The sequence below is a fragment of the Neomonachus schauinslandi genome, chromosome 9, assembly GCF_002201575.2.
Source record: "Neomonachus schauinslandi chromosome 9, ASM220157v2, whole genome shotgun sequence".
NCBI classification, from domain to species: Eukaryota; Metazoa; Chordata; class Mammalia; order Carnivora; family Phocidae; genus Neomonachus; species Neomonachus schauinslandi.
The window spans coordinates 2,927,986-2,947,513 of NC_058411.1; the positions used below are offsets into that span (position 1 = coordinate 2,927,986).

The 19,528-nt window shown below is 39.6% G+C and overlaps 1 protein-coding gene across 1 annotated transcript in view; it reads right to left on the reverse strand.

Moving 5' to 3' along the window:
- Positions 1-19,528, reverse strand: part of TECPR2 (tectonin beta-propeller repeat containing 2) — a 107,345-nt gene that overhangs the window by 85,449 nt on the left and 2,368 nt on the right. The window contains exon 2 of the mRNA XM_021679855.1: positions 9,997-10,287. Within this exon, the coding sequence (XP_021535530.1) occupies positions 9,997-10,215 (219 nt within the window). The 5' untranslated portion in view covers positions 10,216-10,287. The remainder of the gene's footprint in view (positions 1-9,996; positions 10,288-19,528) is intronic.

A 19,528-nucleotide genomic window follows, 5' to 3' on the forward strand; every position in this document is an offset into this window, starting at 1 on the left:
TTTAAGATTTATTTATTTATTTGACAGAGAGAGAGACAGCGAGAGAGGGAACACAAGCAGGGGGAGCAGCAGAGGGAGAGGGAGAAGCAGGCTTCCCGCTGAGCAGGGAGCCCGATGCGGGGCTCGATCCCAGGACCCTGGGATCATGACCTGAGCCGAAGGCAGATGCTTAATGACTGAACCACCCAGGTGCCCCAATAAATAAAAAAATCTTAAAAAAAAAAAGAAAACGAAAAAAGTAGGAATAAAAAGCATCTCTGAGGAATCGATACCTAACGAGTGTACACACGGCAAAGACATCTGTTCTCACTGTGGACATTACTCTGGAGGTCCTATAACCAGGACAGTAAGTCAAGTAAAAAACTGAAAGGCATGCACATCAGAAACAATGAAGTAGAACACTTTCTTCACAGGCAGAAGTGATTACCTATGTAGAAAACCCCAAGAAATCTATAAAACAGGATATAAGTGAAATGTACATAAATCAGGTGTATTTCTATATGCCAGCAACAAAAAATCTGAAAGGAAAATAAACTGTTGTACAGTTCTTCTATCTTTGGAAAGTTATATAATATTATTTGAGTGTAGATGGACAAATGTTGTAAATCCTAGAAAAACTACTGAAAAATAAAACAGATAGGGGGGGCCTGGGTGGTTCAGTTGTTAAGCGTCTGCCTTCAGCTCGGGTCATGATCCCAGGGTCCTGGGATCGAGCCCCACATCGGGCTCCCTGCTCCGCGGGAAGCCTGCTTCTCCCTCTCCCACTCCCCCTGCTTGTGTTCCTTCTCTCGCTGTCTCTCTCTCTGTCAAATAAATAAATAAATAATCTTTTTAAAAATAAATAAATACATAAATAAAACAGATAGGGCCTAATAAGCCATAGAGGACATAAAACAGAACTACGAAAAAATAATTAGTCCAAAAGATGGTAGGAAAAGAAAAAACAACAAGATATAAAGAATAGGTGGCATAAGCAGAAAACAATTACCAAGATGGTAGACTTAACTAATGGTTCTTAATTGGGGACAATTTTGTCCCCCACCCTGCCATGGGACATTTAATAATGTCTGGAGGTTGTTGCAAGTTGGCTGATACTATTGCCGTCTAGTAGGGAGAAAGCAGGGGTGCTGCTCAACATCCTACAATACACAGGACAGCACCACCTGACCAAAATGTCAACAGTGTCAGGTTGAGGAACTGTGACTTAAACCCAACCACGTTAATAATTACATTCAATATAAATGGCCTAAATTTGGTATAATAGAAGGTAGAGATTGTCAGGGTGCCTGGCTGGCTCAGTTGGTGGAGCACGCAACTCTTGATCTTGGGGTCATGAGTTCAAGCCCCACATTGGGCATAGAGCTGACTTTAAAAAAAAAAAAAAGTAGACTGTCATACTGAATAAAAAAGTAAGACCTGACCTTATGCTATTTTCAAGAAATGCACTTTGGATATAAAGGCACAGATAAACTAAAGGTAAGAATGGAAAAAGATATATCATACAAACTCTGATTGTGAGAAAATAGGAGAGGCTATATTAACACCAGACAAAGTAGAGGAGGAATATTACCAAAGATAAAAAGAGACATTTTATAGTGATAAAAGGACCTATTTAATAAGACAGAACAACCCTAAATGTATAGATACCTAATAATAGAGCTTTAAAAATGCACGAGGGCGCCTGGGTGGCTCAGTTGGTTAAGCGACTGCCTTCGGCTCGGGTCATGATCCTGGAGTCCCGGGATCGAGTCCCGCATCGGGCTCTCTGCTCGGCAGGGAGTCTGCTTCTCCCTCTGACCCTCCCCCCTCTCATGCTCTCTCTATCTCATTCTCTCTCTCAAATAAATAAATAAAATCTTTAAAAAAAATAAAAAAATAAAATAAAAATGCACGAAACACTCTCTCTCTCTTAAAAAATAAGGGGGGGGGCACCTGGTGGCTCAGTCAGTTAAGCACCTGACTCTTGATTTTGGCTCAGGTCATGATCTCAGAATCGTGAGATTGAGCCCCGCGTCAGGCTCCGTCCGGGTGTGGAGCCTGCTTGGGATTCTCTCACTCCCTCTTCTTCTCTCTAAAAATAGTAATAATAATAATAATAATAACAATAAAAATTCATGAAACACAATAACCTGAATGTATTTAATACCACTGAACTATACATTTAAAAATGGAAAAATGGAAATTTTACATTCTGTATAATTTACCACAATTAAAAAAAAATACGTGAAGCAGAAATGGCCAGAACTGACGAGAAAGACAAATGCAAAATTTCAGAGAATTCAACTCTCCCCTCATAGTGACCAACAGAAGTAGGCTACAGGAGTCCCGAGACTGGACTACACTGTTGCACTAGTTTGTGTCCACCAAAGAGGAGGATGCGATGGTGGAAGTAGGCATGTGAGGCCTTTGTTTGGGGAAACACCTGTGAGGGAAAGGGGGAGACAGCTAGAGGCAGAAGAACTGTCAGCTCACAAGGCAGGTCCGCAACCCGAGATCGAGAGAGGGAAGGAAGGGTGATTGCAACGGCTAATCTCCAGCTGCAGTGCAGTTTAAGCAAGCTGCGGCCAAGCCGACAGGAACACCCCAAGCCAAAGTCACTTGTCAGAGGACCACCAGTTTCCTCTTTAGACTCCTTGGCAGGCAGTTTTCCCGTTATACACAAGACAAAACTGCATGGAGGGGAAGTGTTCTTTGTGAGTAAGCTCTTGGGAGCTGTGAAGTCTGACAAGGCTTTCTTTATGAGCTTCTTTTGATATGCCACAGCTTAACCTTTACTCGAAACTGCTAGCATATCAAATAGCTAATAGATATGAAATACTTAGAAATATTTAAAAAGACTCAAGTAAGATATGAATTCATTAAATTCCTAAGAACTGTTTCACTTTTATCCCTCTTTTACTAACAAAGACCCACAGTTTAAAGTTTAAATAATTATGTAACTGTTTAATGATCTAAAAGTTAAAAACACTGCTTTTCTGGAATAATTTCCTTTACTCCATTGGACAAACTGGAGTAGGAACATCCACTGGACTTGAAGGAAGTCGCTAGGGCCTGGGACTCTACCACTAGAGAAGATCTTAGAGAGAGATAGGGGCAGATTACCTATAAAGGAAACAATTAGCCAGTAGAAGTCTCAGCAGTCGAGACGAAGGTACAGAAGTTAAAGTGCTAAGACAAAAGAAGTATATGAAGTGAGGTAAGGATCAAGTTTCACTTTTCCCCAAATACTCATATCTAAATGTCCCACACCATTTACTAAAAAATTCTGTAATATCACCTTTGCAAAAACTCAAGTGTTTATGAGTTATGTATATGTGGATTTTCTGGCTTCACTATTCTGTTCCACTGACTTCCATATCTATTCTTGTGCTAATAACCACATTCAGCTTAATTACTGAAGGTTTATAAGTCTTGCTAACATGGTAGAACAACTTCTCCCATTTTGTTCTTTTTCCACTAGTATCTTCACTCTTCTTGACTCATTAAATTGCAAATACAATTTTAAATTACCATTAGCCAATCAACTGAAGCAATCTGTGCTGAGACGTACACCAGTGAAACCCTATACTGTAATGCTACGGACATGCCAGAATTTAGATCATGGGATCCTAAGCGTTACTTCCATAGGGAATGACAAGGGAAGCCATGAGGCAAATGCACTTTTGGCTGATGCGGTGAGACAAAAACTCTCATTTCTGCATCACTTTAAAAAATATACCAGGTAGGGGCGCCTGGGTGGCTCAGTCGTTAAGTGTCTGCCTTCAGCTCAGGTCATGATCCCGGAGTCCTGAGATCGAGCCCCGCGTTGGGCTCCCTGCTCAGTGGGGAGTCTGCTTCTCCCTCTCCTTCTCCACTCCCCCTGCTTATGCTCTCTCTCTCTCTCTCTCGCTGTATCTCTCTCTGTCAAATAAATAAATAAAATCTTTAAAAATATGTATATATACCAGGTAAAAGTCAATTAAACTTTCAAACCATTCTGAAGCATGAGTTTTCCAACTAGAAAACACTGCAGACATGTTCCCGTGTTCAGGCCACTCCCTCTTTCCACCTGGAGTACTCTACCCCAGATGTTATCAGCATGGTGTGCTGCTCACTGTCTTCGAGTCTCCGTTCAGCTGTCACCTGCTCAGTGAGCCCTTCCCTGAACTTCCTATTTAAAACTGCAACCACTCCTGCTGGCACTCCTCACCCCCTCTCTGGTTTGTTTTCCCCTCAGGCTTCTCCCTTCTAGTTAGTGTGTGTGTTGATGTCTCCTCCTCATCGTTCTGGCTCCCCATCAGACTCTAAGCTCCCTGAAGGCAGGGACCTTGCCTGCCATTTTCTGCACTGCCTCTCCAGGACCTAAAATGCGCCTAGTACATAGTAAGCACTGGAGAAAAACTGAATGAATTCACAGAGACAGCAAGTGTGGATAAGTTGCAGAAATAAGAACTAGCATTGCTGTAGTTAGTGCAAAGGTTCTGAGGGCAAATCCATGAAATTTCCACAACTCGTTGAATGCTAAGAAGAAAGATCATATAATTACTTTCAAAGCAGAAAATGAGAAGCTCAGGTCAAGTTATCTTTCTGGTCTATTCTTATGTATGTCACATCATATATTTAACAAGTTTATAACATTTTTATACTTGCTACTAGCTCCTCACATTTCCTTTGCTTTTGGCACGAGCTAGAACTTTTGATGTCTCCATCTGCCCTCTCCCACTAACTTGTGTAGGAAAAAAGGTTTCCAAGAGCATTATTCTTGAAAACACATGAAAGGCTGTATTTAGCATATATAAGATCTGCTTTCTTCTTTAGAAACATAACTTCATTTAAAAACATGATCTTTCATCCATGCCATACCTGGGTTTATTATAGGGTAAGCTAACTTTTATTTTTATTTACCTTCCCATAAAATCTTAAGATATTCCCCTAAATAAAACTAGTTGATGCATCTCTCAGTTTTCACTTGGAAATTCCAGAGATCCTGATTCTGGTTTCTATTGTCTTCTAAATCCAGACTTTTGTGGAAGCCCTGCCTTCTCACAGGAAGTGAGCCTAATGGTTAGGCAAGCAGCTATGTGGCCTGGAGCAGGAATCTTACCACTTCTTTATCTGAAACACATGGCAACTGTACCAAATTATTTTAAGACCCAGCCAGCTCTGAAGACAAAAATGACAAGAACAACTTAGTTAATCCATCTCTAGGATCATGTAGCTATTGACTGACAGCCAAAGCTCAGAACAGATCTTTGTGTTGTTGTGTTTACACAAGTAATATAGGAAAACATTCTTGTTAACAAAAAAATTCTACAGTATTTAAAGAAAACAAAAAGATACTTCTTCATACTCCCTCCCTTAGCTTATCCCATTCTCAGTCCCCACACAGAGTGAGAGTATCACATCAATGGATACTCAGGGGTACTCCTCCAGATCTTTCCCTGTATGTTTTATATACAGATATTTAGCTTTCTTTTCACACCCTAATAATCTAACTCCAAATTCTGTGTTCTTTCCAAAACAGAATTTTTATTTTGTACTTCCTTTGTGATTTTCCACAATTATAGGTTTGTATTCTCTACCAAATGGATGCTTGAAAAACACTTTTGATACTCAGGGCTGCTCAAATATGGATTTTGGTCCCAGTAAAGTACATTTTTTTCTGATCCCTCAGTAAGAGAAAACCAGCTAAAATACATATATGGGATTTTTCCTGGAGTCCCCTCTTCGTGTGCTGGTTCCGAGAATTTGTACTAGATTATCTCAAATTCTGGTCATCCCTGTAAAGGCTGTCCTAGCATATCATTTTCCTTCAAAGCTCATAGGGCTCGTCATATGATAAAGAGAAAGCTAATTCCAGGTGAAACTATAAAATAGGCAATTAGGTATAATTGTAGTTTCATTCTGGGGAACACTAAACTCTTGTTTCCTTAAGTTTTTTTGAGTGTGGAGGCTGAAATTAAAAAAAATAGTTATATTTAAAAAAAAGGACAATAAACTGGTGATTAATGAGACACATGTATTTTATAAAAGAGAACTGGCTTGTAATGCAACCTAGCACCTTCCGCACACAGCCCACGAGGGTCCCAGAGCTGACCCTGCCCAGGAGCAGGTTCCAGCCTACAGCATCATGTGGGAGACCCTGTCCGCCTTTCTGGCCTTAAGTCACACTGCTCCATGTCCTGCTCTATATTCCAGTTCCATCCAAATATACTTTCTGGAACACACACACACACAAACACCCCAACACTAAACCTTAATGCCAAAGATTACCTAATAGTGAATTAAAACCTAAGGGGCTGGGGTGTCTGGGTGGCACCGTTGGTTAAATGTCTATCTTCGGCTCAGGTCATGATTTGGAGTCTTGGGATCAAGCCCCACATCGGGCTCCACACTCAGGGGGGGAGTCTGCTTCTCCCTCTCCCTCTGCCCCTCCCCCTGCTTGTGCTCTCTCTCTAATAAATAAATAAAATCTTGGCGGAAAAAAAAACCCTAAGGGGCTAGCAAAACTACAGTGTTAGAAGTCAGAAGAGTAGCTACCTGGGAGAGGAGTACTGATTGGGAGCCAATACAACGGAGTCTACTGGACTGTTGAAAACGTTCTATATCTCGATCTAGGTGATTACACAGGTATATCCATACACTAATTCATCAAGTTGTATATTTGAGATTTGTATACTTTATATAAATTGTACTTCAATTAAAAAATGAGAAAACAAAGTAAAACAGAGAAAACCTGAAAAGTCTGCTCTAATTTGAATTTGTTGAGATGTGTTTTATGACCCAGAATATGGTCTCAGTGAATGTTCCATGTTCACTTATAAAGAATGCATCCTCAGCTGCTGTTGAGTGGAACATTCTGTAAATGTCAATTAGACAGTGTTGGTTGATGACACCACTCAGCTCTTCTAAATCCTTGTTGATTTTCTGTCAACTCCTTCTACCACTGAAAGAGGAGTGGAAGTCTCCAACTAGAATCATGGATTTCTCTATTTCTCCTTTCAGTTATGACAGTTTTTGTTTTGTATATTGTGGAGCTCTGTTGTTAAGGTGCATACACATTTAAGACTGCTGTGTCTTCTTGGCAAACTGGCCCTTTTACCATTAAGTAATGGCTCTCTTTATCCCCGGTTATTTCTTTGCTCAAAATACTATGACATTAATATAGCCACCCCGACTTTCTTTTAATTAGAATTTACATGATATCTCTTTTTCCATCCTTTTAATTTTTACCTACCTATATTGTTAAGTTTGAATTGAGTTTCTTATGGAAAAAATATAGTTTGTTCATGATTTTTTTCTCCATTCCAGTAATTTCTTTTAACTGATATTTACAGATCATTTCCATTTAATATAATTATTGCTGTGTTTTAATTAGGTCTTTCATTTTCCATTTGTTCCTTTTGTTTTTCCTTCTTCTGTTTCCCCTTTCTTGTTTTCCTGTGAGTTGTTTGAACATTTTTTAAAAATTCCATTTTGTTTATAGTAATTTTTACTATACCATGTTGCACAGGGTTTTTTAGTGGTTGCTCTAGGTATTACAATTTTACGTATTTAACTTTTCAAAATCTATTTAGACTCAACATTTTACCCCTCAGGTAGAATGTAGAAAACTTATCACTATATAGTTCCCTTACTCTCCGCTCTTATATTACAGACAATGTTATAATTTTTGCTGTCAAATTATTTTAAAGAACTCAAGAGGAAATAGCCTATTCTATTTATCCAGATATTTACTATTACTCTTCCTTCATTACTAATGTTCCAAGTCTCCTTCTGGTATCATTTCCCTTTTGTCTACAGAACTTCCTGACACAATTATTTTGGAGCAGATCTCCTGGTAACAAATCCCCTTAGCTGAGAATATTTTTATTTCACCTTCTTTCCTGATAGATATTTTCACTAGGTAAAGAATTCTAAATTGACAAGTCTTTCCTGTCAGTACTTTAAAAATGTTATACCGGGGCGCCTGGGTGGCTCAGTTGGTTAAGCGACTGCCTTTGGCTCAGGTCATGATCCTGGAGTCCCAGGATCGAGTCCCGCATCGGGTTCCCTGCTCGGCAGGGAGTCTGCTTCTCCCTCTGACCCTCCTCCCTCTCATGCTCTCTGTCTCTCATTCTCTCTCTCTCAAATAAATAAATAAAATCTTAAAAAAAAAAAGATTAAAAATGTTATACCACTGTCTTCTAGCCTCCATGGTTTCTGAGGAAAAATCTGCAGTCATTCAAATCATTGTTCCCTACAAGTAATGTGTCATTTTTCTGTGGCTACTTTAATATTTTCCTTTGTTTTTAACAATTTAATTATGATGTATCTGGGTAGGGCTTTCTTTGGTTTATCCTGTTATGGGTTTGCTGACAGATTCATAAGTCTTCCTTGTTAACTGAAGTATTTGAGAAATTTCAGATATATTAATTCATAACTGTATTTTCAAAGATTAACTATGAAATGGTCTTAAATGTTTGGAGAATTTAATTAGTCAAATCCATGAGCTATTAACCAAAGAAAAGAAATGGCCATAGTTTTTATACAAGAATATTAACATAAACTCTAGAGCCAAACTGCCCAAGTTCAGACAATGGTGCTACCACTTACTGAATGCCTGACTTGGGTAAGTTACTTAATTCTCTATGCTTTAGTTGTCTCCCTGGTAAAATGAGGATGATAAAATAGTATCTGGCTCATAGAGCTTTTGCAAGGATGAAATGAGTTAATATATGTAAAGGTTTAGAATAATCCCTGGCATATAGTAAGTGCTATATGCATGCTAGCCATTTTTGTTATTTTAAATTGAGTATAAAGGCTTAAGAAAAACTCTTTTTAAGAGAGAGAGCGTGCATGTGCATCCGCGTGAGTAGGACGAAGGGGCAGAGGACGGAGAGAGAGAATCTTAAGCAGTCTCCATGCCCTGCATGGAGCCCTATGTGGGGGCTCGATCTCACGACCCTGGGATCATGACCTGAGCTGAAGTCAGGAGTCAGACACTTAACTGACTGAGCCACCCAGGTGCACCAAGAAAAACTAACTTTTTAAATTAAAACTTTAATAAGTTGAATATTTATTAAAATACAAATGTTTGTAAGCATTTGACTTAAACACAAAAGCCTTGTCTTAGTCTGTAAAAGCCTACTAACCGCAGACAGAGTAGAGCCCCACAAGGCCATGAGGGAGGAGCCACAGTTCTGCCACCTTTGAGTTTCTCACAAAAGCCACGTACTCAATAAACCACAGATATTGACTAAGTGGGTGAACTCGATGATGGTCCATCAATATTTGGTGCCTACCAGTATCTACAATGCAGACATGCCATGCCTGAAGTCAACCAACAGAGAACAGAGGTTAGTTGGGATCCCAATGGCAGTGTTCTACAGAAGTGATCTAATTTAAGATGCACCTGTTCTAGTACTTAACCAATTATTGATACTAATCCTTCTTTTATAATAATTTCAGCAGAAAAACTAGAGATTATTTAACTGAGTCAGTCAAGGTACTTTGAGAAACAAAATATATAGAAGAAAATACCTACTTCCAAAGTTTTCTATTACATGTTAAACACGAAAATGTTCTCCAAAGTGATGGTAGGGGTGCCTGGGTGGCTCAGTCGTTAAGCGTCTGCCTTCAGCTCAGGTCATGAACCCAGGGTCCTGGGATCGAGTCCTACATTGGGCTCCCTGCTCAGCAGGAAGCCTGTTTCTCCCTCTCCCATTCCCCCTGCTTGTGTTCCCTCTCTTGCTGTGTCTCTCTGTGTCAAATAAATAAATAAAATCTTTAAAAAAAAAAGTAAATATAAACAAAAAAATAAATAAAGTGATGGTAGATTTTTGGAGGCAGGGGAAAAAAGTTTAAAAAAAATGTTTTTAGTTACATTCCACTTCAATTAAAGATGGTTTCAAGTATTGTTTGGGTGAGATACTAAGGCCAAATCAGAAGTAAATTATCCCATGCTAGAACACACAAGCATGTTAAATGTTAGCCATGATGCCTGCATGCTAAGGAATAAAGAAAAGCAAGACTCACCTCAAAGTTGTACTTTTTCATCTGGTTGAAGTGTCTGCAGTACAGATAGAGCATGCCGATGCTGCTGCCCACTGCAATGTAGTCCCCATTGGTATCGAGAGCTGTGAGGTAGACCACAATAGAGCGGAAACCCTTCTGGACCTTTGTGGGAATGGCATTGAGGAGATAGTACAAGGGGCAGAACTCTCTGAACGTAATAGGTTCTGATACTGATGCCATGGCCAAGGTTTTCACAGATGATCTTCAGGCAGGAAAAGGAATGTGTACTTGGCATCTGGGGAAACCTGGGGGCTAAAGAACAAGGCATTATAATTCTTTCAACGTCTAGTCATGCCAAAGAGAAGTCATGTTTAACAGCGGGATCAAGGAACTTGCAAGTGGGTAAAAATTATAGGTGGACCTTAACTGAATGGAGAAAGTAAACCGGTTTCATTAAGATCACTTTTGAGCATTTTAATTCAACAGGCACCTCAATACATACCGGCTCCTGTAATTTACATTGTGCTAAATACTATGGAGGAATGGAAAGAAAATTAAAAACAGTTCTTATTCTCAAGTAGTTTATGATCTAGCCAGGCAGGAAAAGAAACAGTGAAGACACACAAAATCACATGTGATTAGTGCTAATCTGTGGGTCTTGACGAGAAGAGGGAGAGAGCAACGTGGAAAAGGCTTCACTGGAAACATCCTGAACTATGAAGCCCACCAGGAAGGATGGAACATGGAGAAGAGAAACAGGAAAGACACTGTACCAGGAGAACAATGAACCAATCCTGATGGAGAAATACATTCACTGTGTTGAGACAGCAGAGAAACATGTCCCCTAGCTGGATGTGTACAGCCCAGGGCCTCAGTCACACAACTGTGCCACAGTGAGACCAATACCTCTTGGCACTCTGATATCAAAGTTTCCCTCAACAAAGATACTCAGTCCTCACACAGCACGTTGTAATTTATGATGTGCTCAGTCACTCGTTTAATCCTTACCCTACTTGTAAGATCAGTGGTGTCATCCCCAACTTTGAGAGGAAGGTACTAAGGACCCAAGGGTCACAAGACTTGAATCTAGGTCTTCTCCCTCCAAGTCCTGGGCCTTTCCAATCCCACAGTCACTGTTCCGACAGACAAGCAGCAGCTACAGGTGGGTACCCTGTTCCTGATTAGAGCTGGCGGGGTATTTCACTCCTTCAGTTCCATGGAGACTTTTAAGCCCCTCTAGTAAAAACTTGTTGAGATGCCGGATTTATGGTCTGTTGGAACTGTGGGTTTTCTATTTCTATAGAGTTGACCGACCAACTTCTAAGTTCTCTTCTAATGAAACTGCCACCCAATTCATTCTCACCCAGGGGCTCTTGCATTGGCTATTCCTTCTACCTGGAATGCTCTTTCTCTAGATGTCACTCAGATTTTGCTTCTTCTTGGCATGTAGGTCTCTACTAAAATGTCCCCTTCTCCACAAGGTCCCACCTGCCCACCCCCTAAAGTGGGCCTCCTACCACCACCACTGAGTACTCTCTATTCCCCTCTCCCTGCTTTACTTTCTCACATATCCTTTTTCTTTGCTGTTGACTGGCCATCTCTGCCTGACTCCCTCTACCATCACTGGTCTGTAAGGCCCACAGGAACAGGACCCACATCTGCTTCACTCACCCCTGTAGCCCCCAGCACCTAGAAAAAGATCAGGCATAACAGAGGCACTCAGTAAGTATTTACTGAATAGCTGAATGAGTTATATAAAAGGAAAATTTTCAAGGAAGGAACGAGTGACAAGAATGGAAGACTAGCAAAATATCATCTTTTCTCCAATATGGCCCCAATTCAATGCTAGAATAATAATCCCCTGGATCTATATGGCATATCCAGTGTTCTAAGCATTTTCAGACTCCTGTTTTGTCTGATAATCACAATAGTCAATACAGTGAAGTAAGCAAGGTAATTTATCCTAAAGGTAATAATAAGAATCCTATCACTCTGTGATGGTTAAGAAAACTCTTGTAGCAGAGGCTGAAGCTCTGGGAGGTTCAGAACTTTGCCCAAGCTCCCATAGCTTTAAATGCCTAGTGTAGGGGCGCCTGGGTGGCTCAGTCGTTAAGCGTCTGCCTTCGGCTCAGGTCATGATCCCAGGGTCCTGGGATCGAGCACCACATCGGGCTCCCTGCTCCGCGGGAAGCCTGCTTCTCCCTCTCCCACTCCCCCTGCTTATGTTCCCTCTCTCGCAGTGTCTCTCTCTGTCAAATAAATAAATAAAATCTTCAAAATCAATCAATCAATGCTTAGTGCAACAGGTATCTGGCTGGTGAATACTGGTTCTGTGCATATGGCAGCACAGCCCATAAACTTACAACTTTTTAAGAGCAACACCAATCTTTGGTTTATGCAAGTACTCCAGAAAGGTGGGCAAGGCTCGCATGATGCAGAAATCAAATGAAAATGAAATGGCTCTTAGGCAAACTCAAGGGAGAACAGTTGCTAACAGACACGGTGGGAAAGGAGGTAGGTCACTTAAGGACACGGGATCCTAACACCGGAACAGCGAAAGCAGCAGCAGTGATGGTAATAGCTAATGACGTCACGTCACAGAAACTATCCTGAGCACACTAACTCGTGAAATCCTCACAAAAAATCCCAGGAGGTCAGGACGACTCTTATCTCCATTTTACAGATGAGGAAAACTACTCCCATTTCAACAATCTTCTCTCCAGCTTCAAGTACAAGGGCAGCATAGGAACAGGAAAGGCTTTGTTTCCTCAATGAGTCTGTGCATGCAAACACATTGATACGTCATAATTTACATAATGTTTTTAAAATGAAATGTTTTATAACAGTCATAAATGTTTACTGTCAAAAAAATGTTTACTGTCAAAAAATTGGAATATGGAAAATTACAAAGAACTAAATAAATACTACTCGTAATCCCCTTGTACAGAGATATGCTGTATGTACAGACAGCCACAGACACGTGTGCAGATGCACACTTGACAGATCACAAGCATTTGCCAAGTCATTAAATATTCCCCTAGAACATGATTTTTTTTTTTCATGACTAAGGGTTTTCCTTTTTTTTTTTTTTTTTTTTTTTTAAAAAGAGAGAACCCGGCGAAAAGGGAACACAAGCAGGGGGAGAGGGAGAGGGAGAAGCAGACTCCCAGCTGAGCAGGGAGCCCGATGTGGGGCTCGATCCCAGGACCCTGGGATCATGACCTGAGCCGAAGGCAGACGCTTAACGACTGAGCCACCCAGGCGCCCCTCCTAGAACATGATTTTTAAAGACTCTATAAAAAAAACTGCAGAGGACACACTGTATACATAAACCAAAATTTTCCCAACCAAAATGTTTAACTTTCTGCTTTAGCGGACAAGATCTCCTAGGAAGCAAGTGGAAATACTAAGCACTTCACAAATGTCAGCTGGTACTATTTTCCTCCTTTAAAAGGCATTTTCCGCAAAGTAGCTTTGTCAAATTATGACATTTATATTTTAAAAATTAATTCACTTGATTTGATATTATTCACTGACAGCCCCATAATCTCCATGCAAGAGGGGATTTGAGATTGCAGTCTGGTTAGAAGAGGGCCAGAGGATTTACCCTGAAACTCATTTGCAGAGCAGGCACGCTATTCTAACTTGGATTACATGTTTATTTGTGGTGGCTTAGTAGGTATTAATGGATACTATACAAGGTCAGAGTCCCTGCAATCATCTCTTTGGCACAATCAATGATAATACTATCAACTTCAAAAATGTATAAGGATCCCTCCCTCAACTTACCAGGTCCCAGCAAGGATTAAAAATCATCATAATTCTGTGCCAGATAATGGGCAGTATAATCAAATTTTGAATCAAATTTTCGAGCTAAAGTCCTAGCCTTCATCCCTGACTTCTCCTTCTCCCTCTCCTTCACCTCTACAACAACCCCTCACCTCATTCCATTCGCTCTATCTCCTAACCTACCTCACACCTGGCCCCTTCTCACCATCTCTGTGGCCATGCCCAAGATGAAGCCATCACACATTTCACATCATCTAATGACTGCTCTCCTGGTTCCACACCTTACCTCTAGAACCTGTGCTCATACATAGCAGTCAGAATGAACTCTGTGACTTCATCAAAATTAATTCTGTGCTCCAAAAAACACCACCAAGACACTGAAAAGACAACTCACAGAATTGGGAAAAGTATCTGTTAATTACATATCCGGTAAAACATTTGTACCCAGAATATATAAAGAACTCTTAAATAAACATAATAAATAATAGGTAATAATTTAATACATAATAATAAAAATACAATATTACATTATTATATATAACAATAAAAATTAAAATATCAATTTTATTGTTATAAATAAAATTTATAATAAAATATACCAATACATTAGTATATACAATAAATATAATAAATAAATAATAATAAATAAATTTATTATTTATTATATAATAAAAAACAATTCTTAAATGGGCAAAGGATTGGAATAGACATTTCTCCAGAGAAAACATAAAAATAGCCAATAAGCACAGTAAAGATGCTCACTGTCATTAATCATCAGGGAAATGCAAAATAAAACCACAATGAGTTATCACTTTAAATACTAAGATGGCTACAATAATAATAATAATAATAATAAAAGACATATAGGTATTAGCAAGAATGTAAAGAAACTGAAATCCTCATACACTGCTGGTAGAAAATAAAATGATGATACAGCCACTATGAAAAAGTCTAGCAATTAAACACGGAGTTACCACATAACCCAGCAATACACACATAACATAGGTAGACATATGTCTACACAAAAATATTATGAAGGTAATAATATTAAAGGTAAAAATTAAAAACAACACCAATTGTCCATCAAAACAAAATGACAATATATCCATACAATGGAATATTAATCAATAAAAAGGAATGAAGTTCTGACACATGCTACAACATGATGAACCTTGAAAACATGATGCTAAGTGAAATAAGACAGACACACAAAATCACATATTGATTCCATTTATATGAAATGCCCAGAATAAGCAAACCTATACAAACAGAAAGTAAATCAGTGACTGCCTAGGGGTAGAAGACGGGAGTGGGGGTGGGAATGACTGCTAAATGGTATGGGGTTTCTTTTGAGATTGACAAAGTTCTAAAATTGATTGTAGTGATGGTTACATCTCTCTGTGATATACTAAAAACCACTGAATTGTACACTTTAAATGAGTAAATTATATGGTATGTAAACTATATCTCAAACTACTATAAAAAGAAGAAACAGCTGTTCAACATCCTAAAAACTTCCATAAACTAGGAATAAAGGGTCATTTCCCAAAAACTTCCATTCATTCATCCATTCATCCTAAAATTTCCATAAACTAGGAATAAAGGGTAATTTCCTCAAGCTGACAAGGAATATCTACAAAAAACAACAGCTACCATCATACTTAATGGTGAGACATTCAAATCTTCCCCACGAAGATCAGGTACAAGAGAAGAACCTCCTCATGTCACCCCTCCTTTTCAACATCATACTGGAAGTTCTAGCTAATGCAATAAGACAAGAAAAAGAAATAAAAAGTATACAGTTTAGGGAGAAAGAAACAAAACTGTCTTTGTTTGCAGATGACATGATCATCTACGTAGAAAGTCTTAAAGAATCAACAAAAAACTCCTGACACTAATAAGCAATTATGGCAAGGTTACAATACAACTTAACATACAAAAGCCAACTGCTTCCCTATATATCAGCTACGAACAAGTGGAATTTGAAATTAAAAACACAATTCCATTTACATTAGCACTCCCCAAATTGAAATACTTACATATAAATCTAACATAATATGTATAAGATCAATATGAGGAAAACTACAAAACTCCCATGAACAAAATCAGAGAACTAAATAAATGGAAAGATATCCCATGTTCATGGACAGGAAGATTCAATATTGTCCAGATGTCAATTCTTCCCAACTTGCCCTATAGATTCGATGCAATCCCAATCAAAATCCCAGGCAAATTATTTTGTGGATATCAATAAAACTATTTTCAAGTGTATATAGAGAGGCAAAGAACCAGAATAGCCAACACAATATTGGAGAAGAACAAAGTTAGAGGACTGATACTACCCGACTGCCAAACATACTATAAAGCTACAGTAATCAAGACAGTGTGGTACTGGCAAAAGAACAAATACACCAACAGAACAAAAAGAGAGCCCAGAAATAGCCTTGCACAAATATAGTTAACTGATCCTCAACAAAGGAGCAAAGGCAATAAATGGAGCAGAGACAGTCTTTTCAACAAATGGTGCTGGAACAACTGGACATCCACATGCAAAAAAAAAAAAAAAAAAAAGAATCTGGACACAGACCTTACACTCCTTCACAAAAATTAACTCAAAACGGATCACAGGCTTAAATGTAAAACATAAAACTATGAAACTCCTACAAGAAAATACAGGAGAGGGGTGCGGGGTGGCTCAGTCGGTTAAGTGTCTGCCTTTGGTTGTGATCCTGGGGTCCTGGGATTGAGCCCCGTGTCAGGCTCCCTGCTCAGCCTTTCCCTCTGCTGCTCCCCCTGCTTGTGATCTCTTGCTCGCTCGCTCTCTCTCTTGCTCTCTCTCAAATAAATAAATAAAATCTTTTAAAAAGATTTTTAGAAAAGAGAAAGAGAAAACAAGAGAAAACATGGATGACTTTGAGTATGGTGATGACATTTTAGATACAACACCAAAGGCATGATCCATGAAAGAAATAATTGATAAGCTAGACTTCATTAAAACTAAAAAGCTCTGCAAAAGACAATCCCAGGGGGAATGAGAAGACAAGCCAGATTGAGAGAAAATATTTGCAAAAGACACATCTGACAAAGGGCTGTTACCCAAAATATACAAAGAACTCTTAAAACTCAACAATAAGAAACAACCCAATTAAAAAATGGGCCAAAGACCTAATAAACACCTCATCAGAAAAGATATACAGATGGCAAATAAACATATGAAAAGGTGTTCTACATCATATGTCATCAGGGAAATGAAAATTAAAATAAGATACATGCCTATTAGAATGGCCAAAATCCCGAACACTGACCACACCAAATGCTAGTGAGGATGTGGTGCAACAGGGACTCTCATTCATTGCTGGTGGGAATGTGAAATGGTACAGTTACTTTGGAAGACAATTTGGGTTTTTCTGTTTCGTTTTGTTTTGTTTTACAAAACTAAACAATCTGGGGCGCCTAGCTGACACAGTCTGTAGAGCATGCAACTCTTGATCTTGGGGTCATGAGTTCGAGTCCCATACTGGGCACAGAACCTACTTAAAAAAAACAAACAAACTAAACTAAACATAATCTTATTATATCATCCAGCAATTACATTCCTTGGTATTTATCCAAAGAAGATGCAAACTTATGTTCACATACAAACCTTCACCCAGATATTTACACCAGTTTTATTCACAACTGTCAGAACTTGTAAGCAACTAAGACGTCCTTTAGTAGGTGAATGTATAAATAAACTGTGGTACATTCAGTCGATGGAATATTATTCAGCATTAAAAAGACATGGGCTATTAAGCCATGAAAAGAGAGAGAGAAACCTTAAATGCATATTACTAAGTGAAAGAAGCCAATCTGAAAAGGCTACAACCTGTATTATTCCAACTATGTAACATTCTGGAAAAGGCAAAACTATGGAGATAGTAGATCAATGGCTGTCAGGAGTTGTGGGGGGAGGGGAAGGGATGAATAAACTGAATAAACAAAAGCACAGACTTTCAGGGCAGTTAAAATACTGATACCATAATGACAGACACATGTCGTTATACATTTGTCCAAACCCACAGGATGTGCACGACCAAAAGTGAGCCCTAAAGTAAATGATGGACTCTGGTTGATTACGATGTGTCAGTGTAGGTTCATCAATTGTAACAAATGTTTTAATGTTGATACTGGGGGAGGCCCTGCATATGTAGGGGCAGGGGTATATGAGAAATCTGTACTTTCTCTTCAACTTGGCTGTGAACCTCAAACTGCTCTGAAAAAAATAAAGTCTTTTTTTTTTTTTTAAATAAGAGTTCTTTGAAAGAGAAATGGGTGGGTCTCATACTACCCATCCTATTCAAAATTCTTCAGGGGTTCCCCACTGCTCCCAGAAAAACCCAATTCCTTTCAGTGGCCTACATAAGGCTCTGTGTGGCCAGCCTTCCTGGCTCCTCCTCTCACATCCCTGTCCCTCCCCACCTGTCCACCAAGCTCCTGCTGCACCAAAGCACTCTTTCCCTACTCAGGCCTCTAGTCCCTCTACTCCAGTGATCTTTCATCTCACTCACAAACCTGGCCTCACAAAGGGCCTCCCTGAGCTGACAGCTTGCAGTCCCTCGGCCCCTCCTCCCTGTCATGTCACCTGGTGTACATCCTTCATATTCTCATCACAAACTTTAGTCCTTTTATTTGCTAAGCAGTTTGATCATCACTCTTGAAAATATAAGCAACAAATGTAAACCCTAGTACCCTAACAGTATCTTTGGCACAGAGTAGATATTCAATAAAGATTTGTTGAAAGAATAATGAAATGTTAACTTCAGGTCTTACTGCAGAGAATATTCTCAATCCAGTCTTTAAAATCAATAATGCTTCCTTGGTCACAAATATTTCCATTAAAAAGACAAAACACCACTCTGCAATATTCTTCTTCTAGTCAGGATGCTTCTCCCCCAGTGGTTTCTACCATCAACCCCCTATACCTGCAAGGGGGTCAGCTGATCTTCATGCTGACTGACAGCACCCTAATGCCATCTTGGTGGGCAGTTTTTCAAAATTGGAACAAGGACATCAATACATAGTCTAAGTCATTCACTTAGTACTACAGGAACCATAAGTTGCCAGAGCACTCTTCAACTCAAATGGTTTAAGGATTGTCTCCAAAATCTCTAGGAAGACAATTAGTATCCCGGTTATACAATCTATTTTTAAAGTCTGGCTACAACACCTATCATTTTTTTTTTTTTAAAGATGTTATTTATTTATTTGACACAGAGGGAGAAAGAGAGAGAGCACAAGGAAGGGGAGCAGCAAGCAGAGGGAGAAGCAGGCCTCCCGCCGAGCAAGGAGCCCGATGTGGGGCTCGATCCCAGGACCCTAGGATCATGACCCAGTACGAAGGCAGGCGCTTAACTTACTGAGCTACCCAGGTGTCCCACATCTATCATTCTTTTAAGTGTTGAAATCTCGCGGCTGAGCAAAATGAGACTGAAGAAGTCATTTATCTTTCAGATGAAATTCTGTCAATTCCCTGCTGCCATACCTGTTGGCTGGCTAGCCAGATGAGAGCATGGAAGGAGAACATTTTAAAAAAAATGGTCTGGGGGCACCTGGGTGGCAGTCAGTTAATCATCCGACCCTTGATTGCGCCTCGGGTCATGATCTTGGGGTGGTGAGACTGAGCCCCGTGTTGGGCTCTGGGCTCAGTGTGGAGTCTACTTGAGACTCTCTCTCCTTTGCCCCTCCCCTGCACTCTCCCTCTCCCTCAAATAAATAAATAAATCTT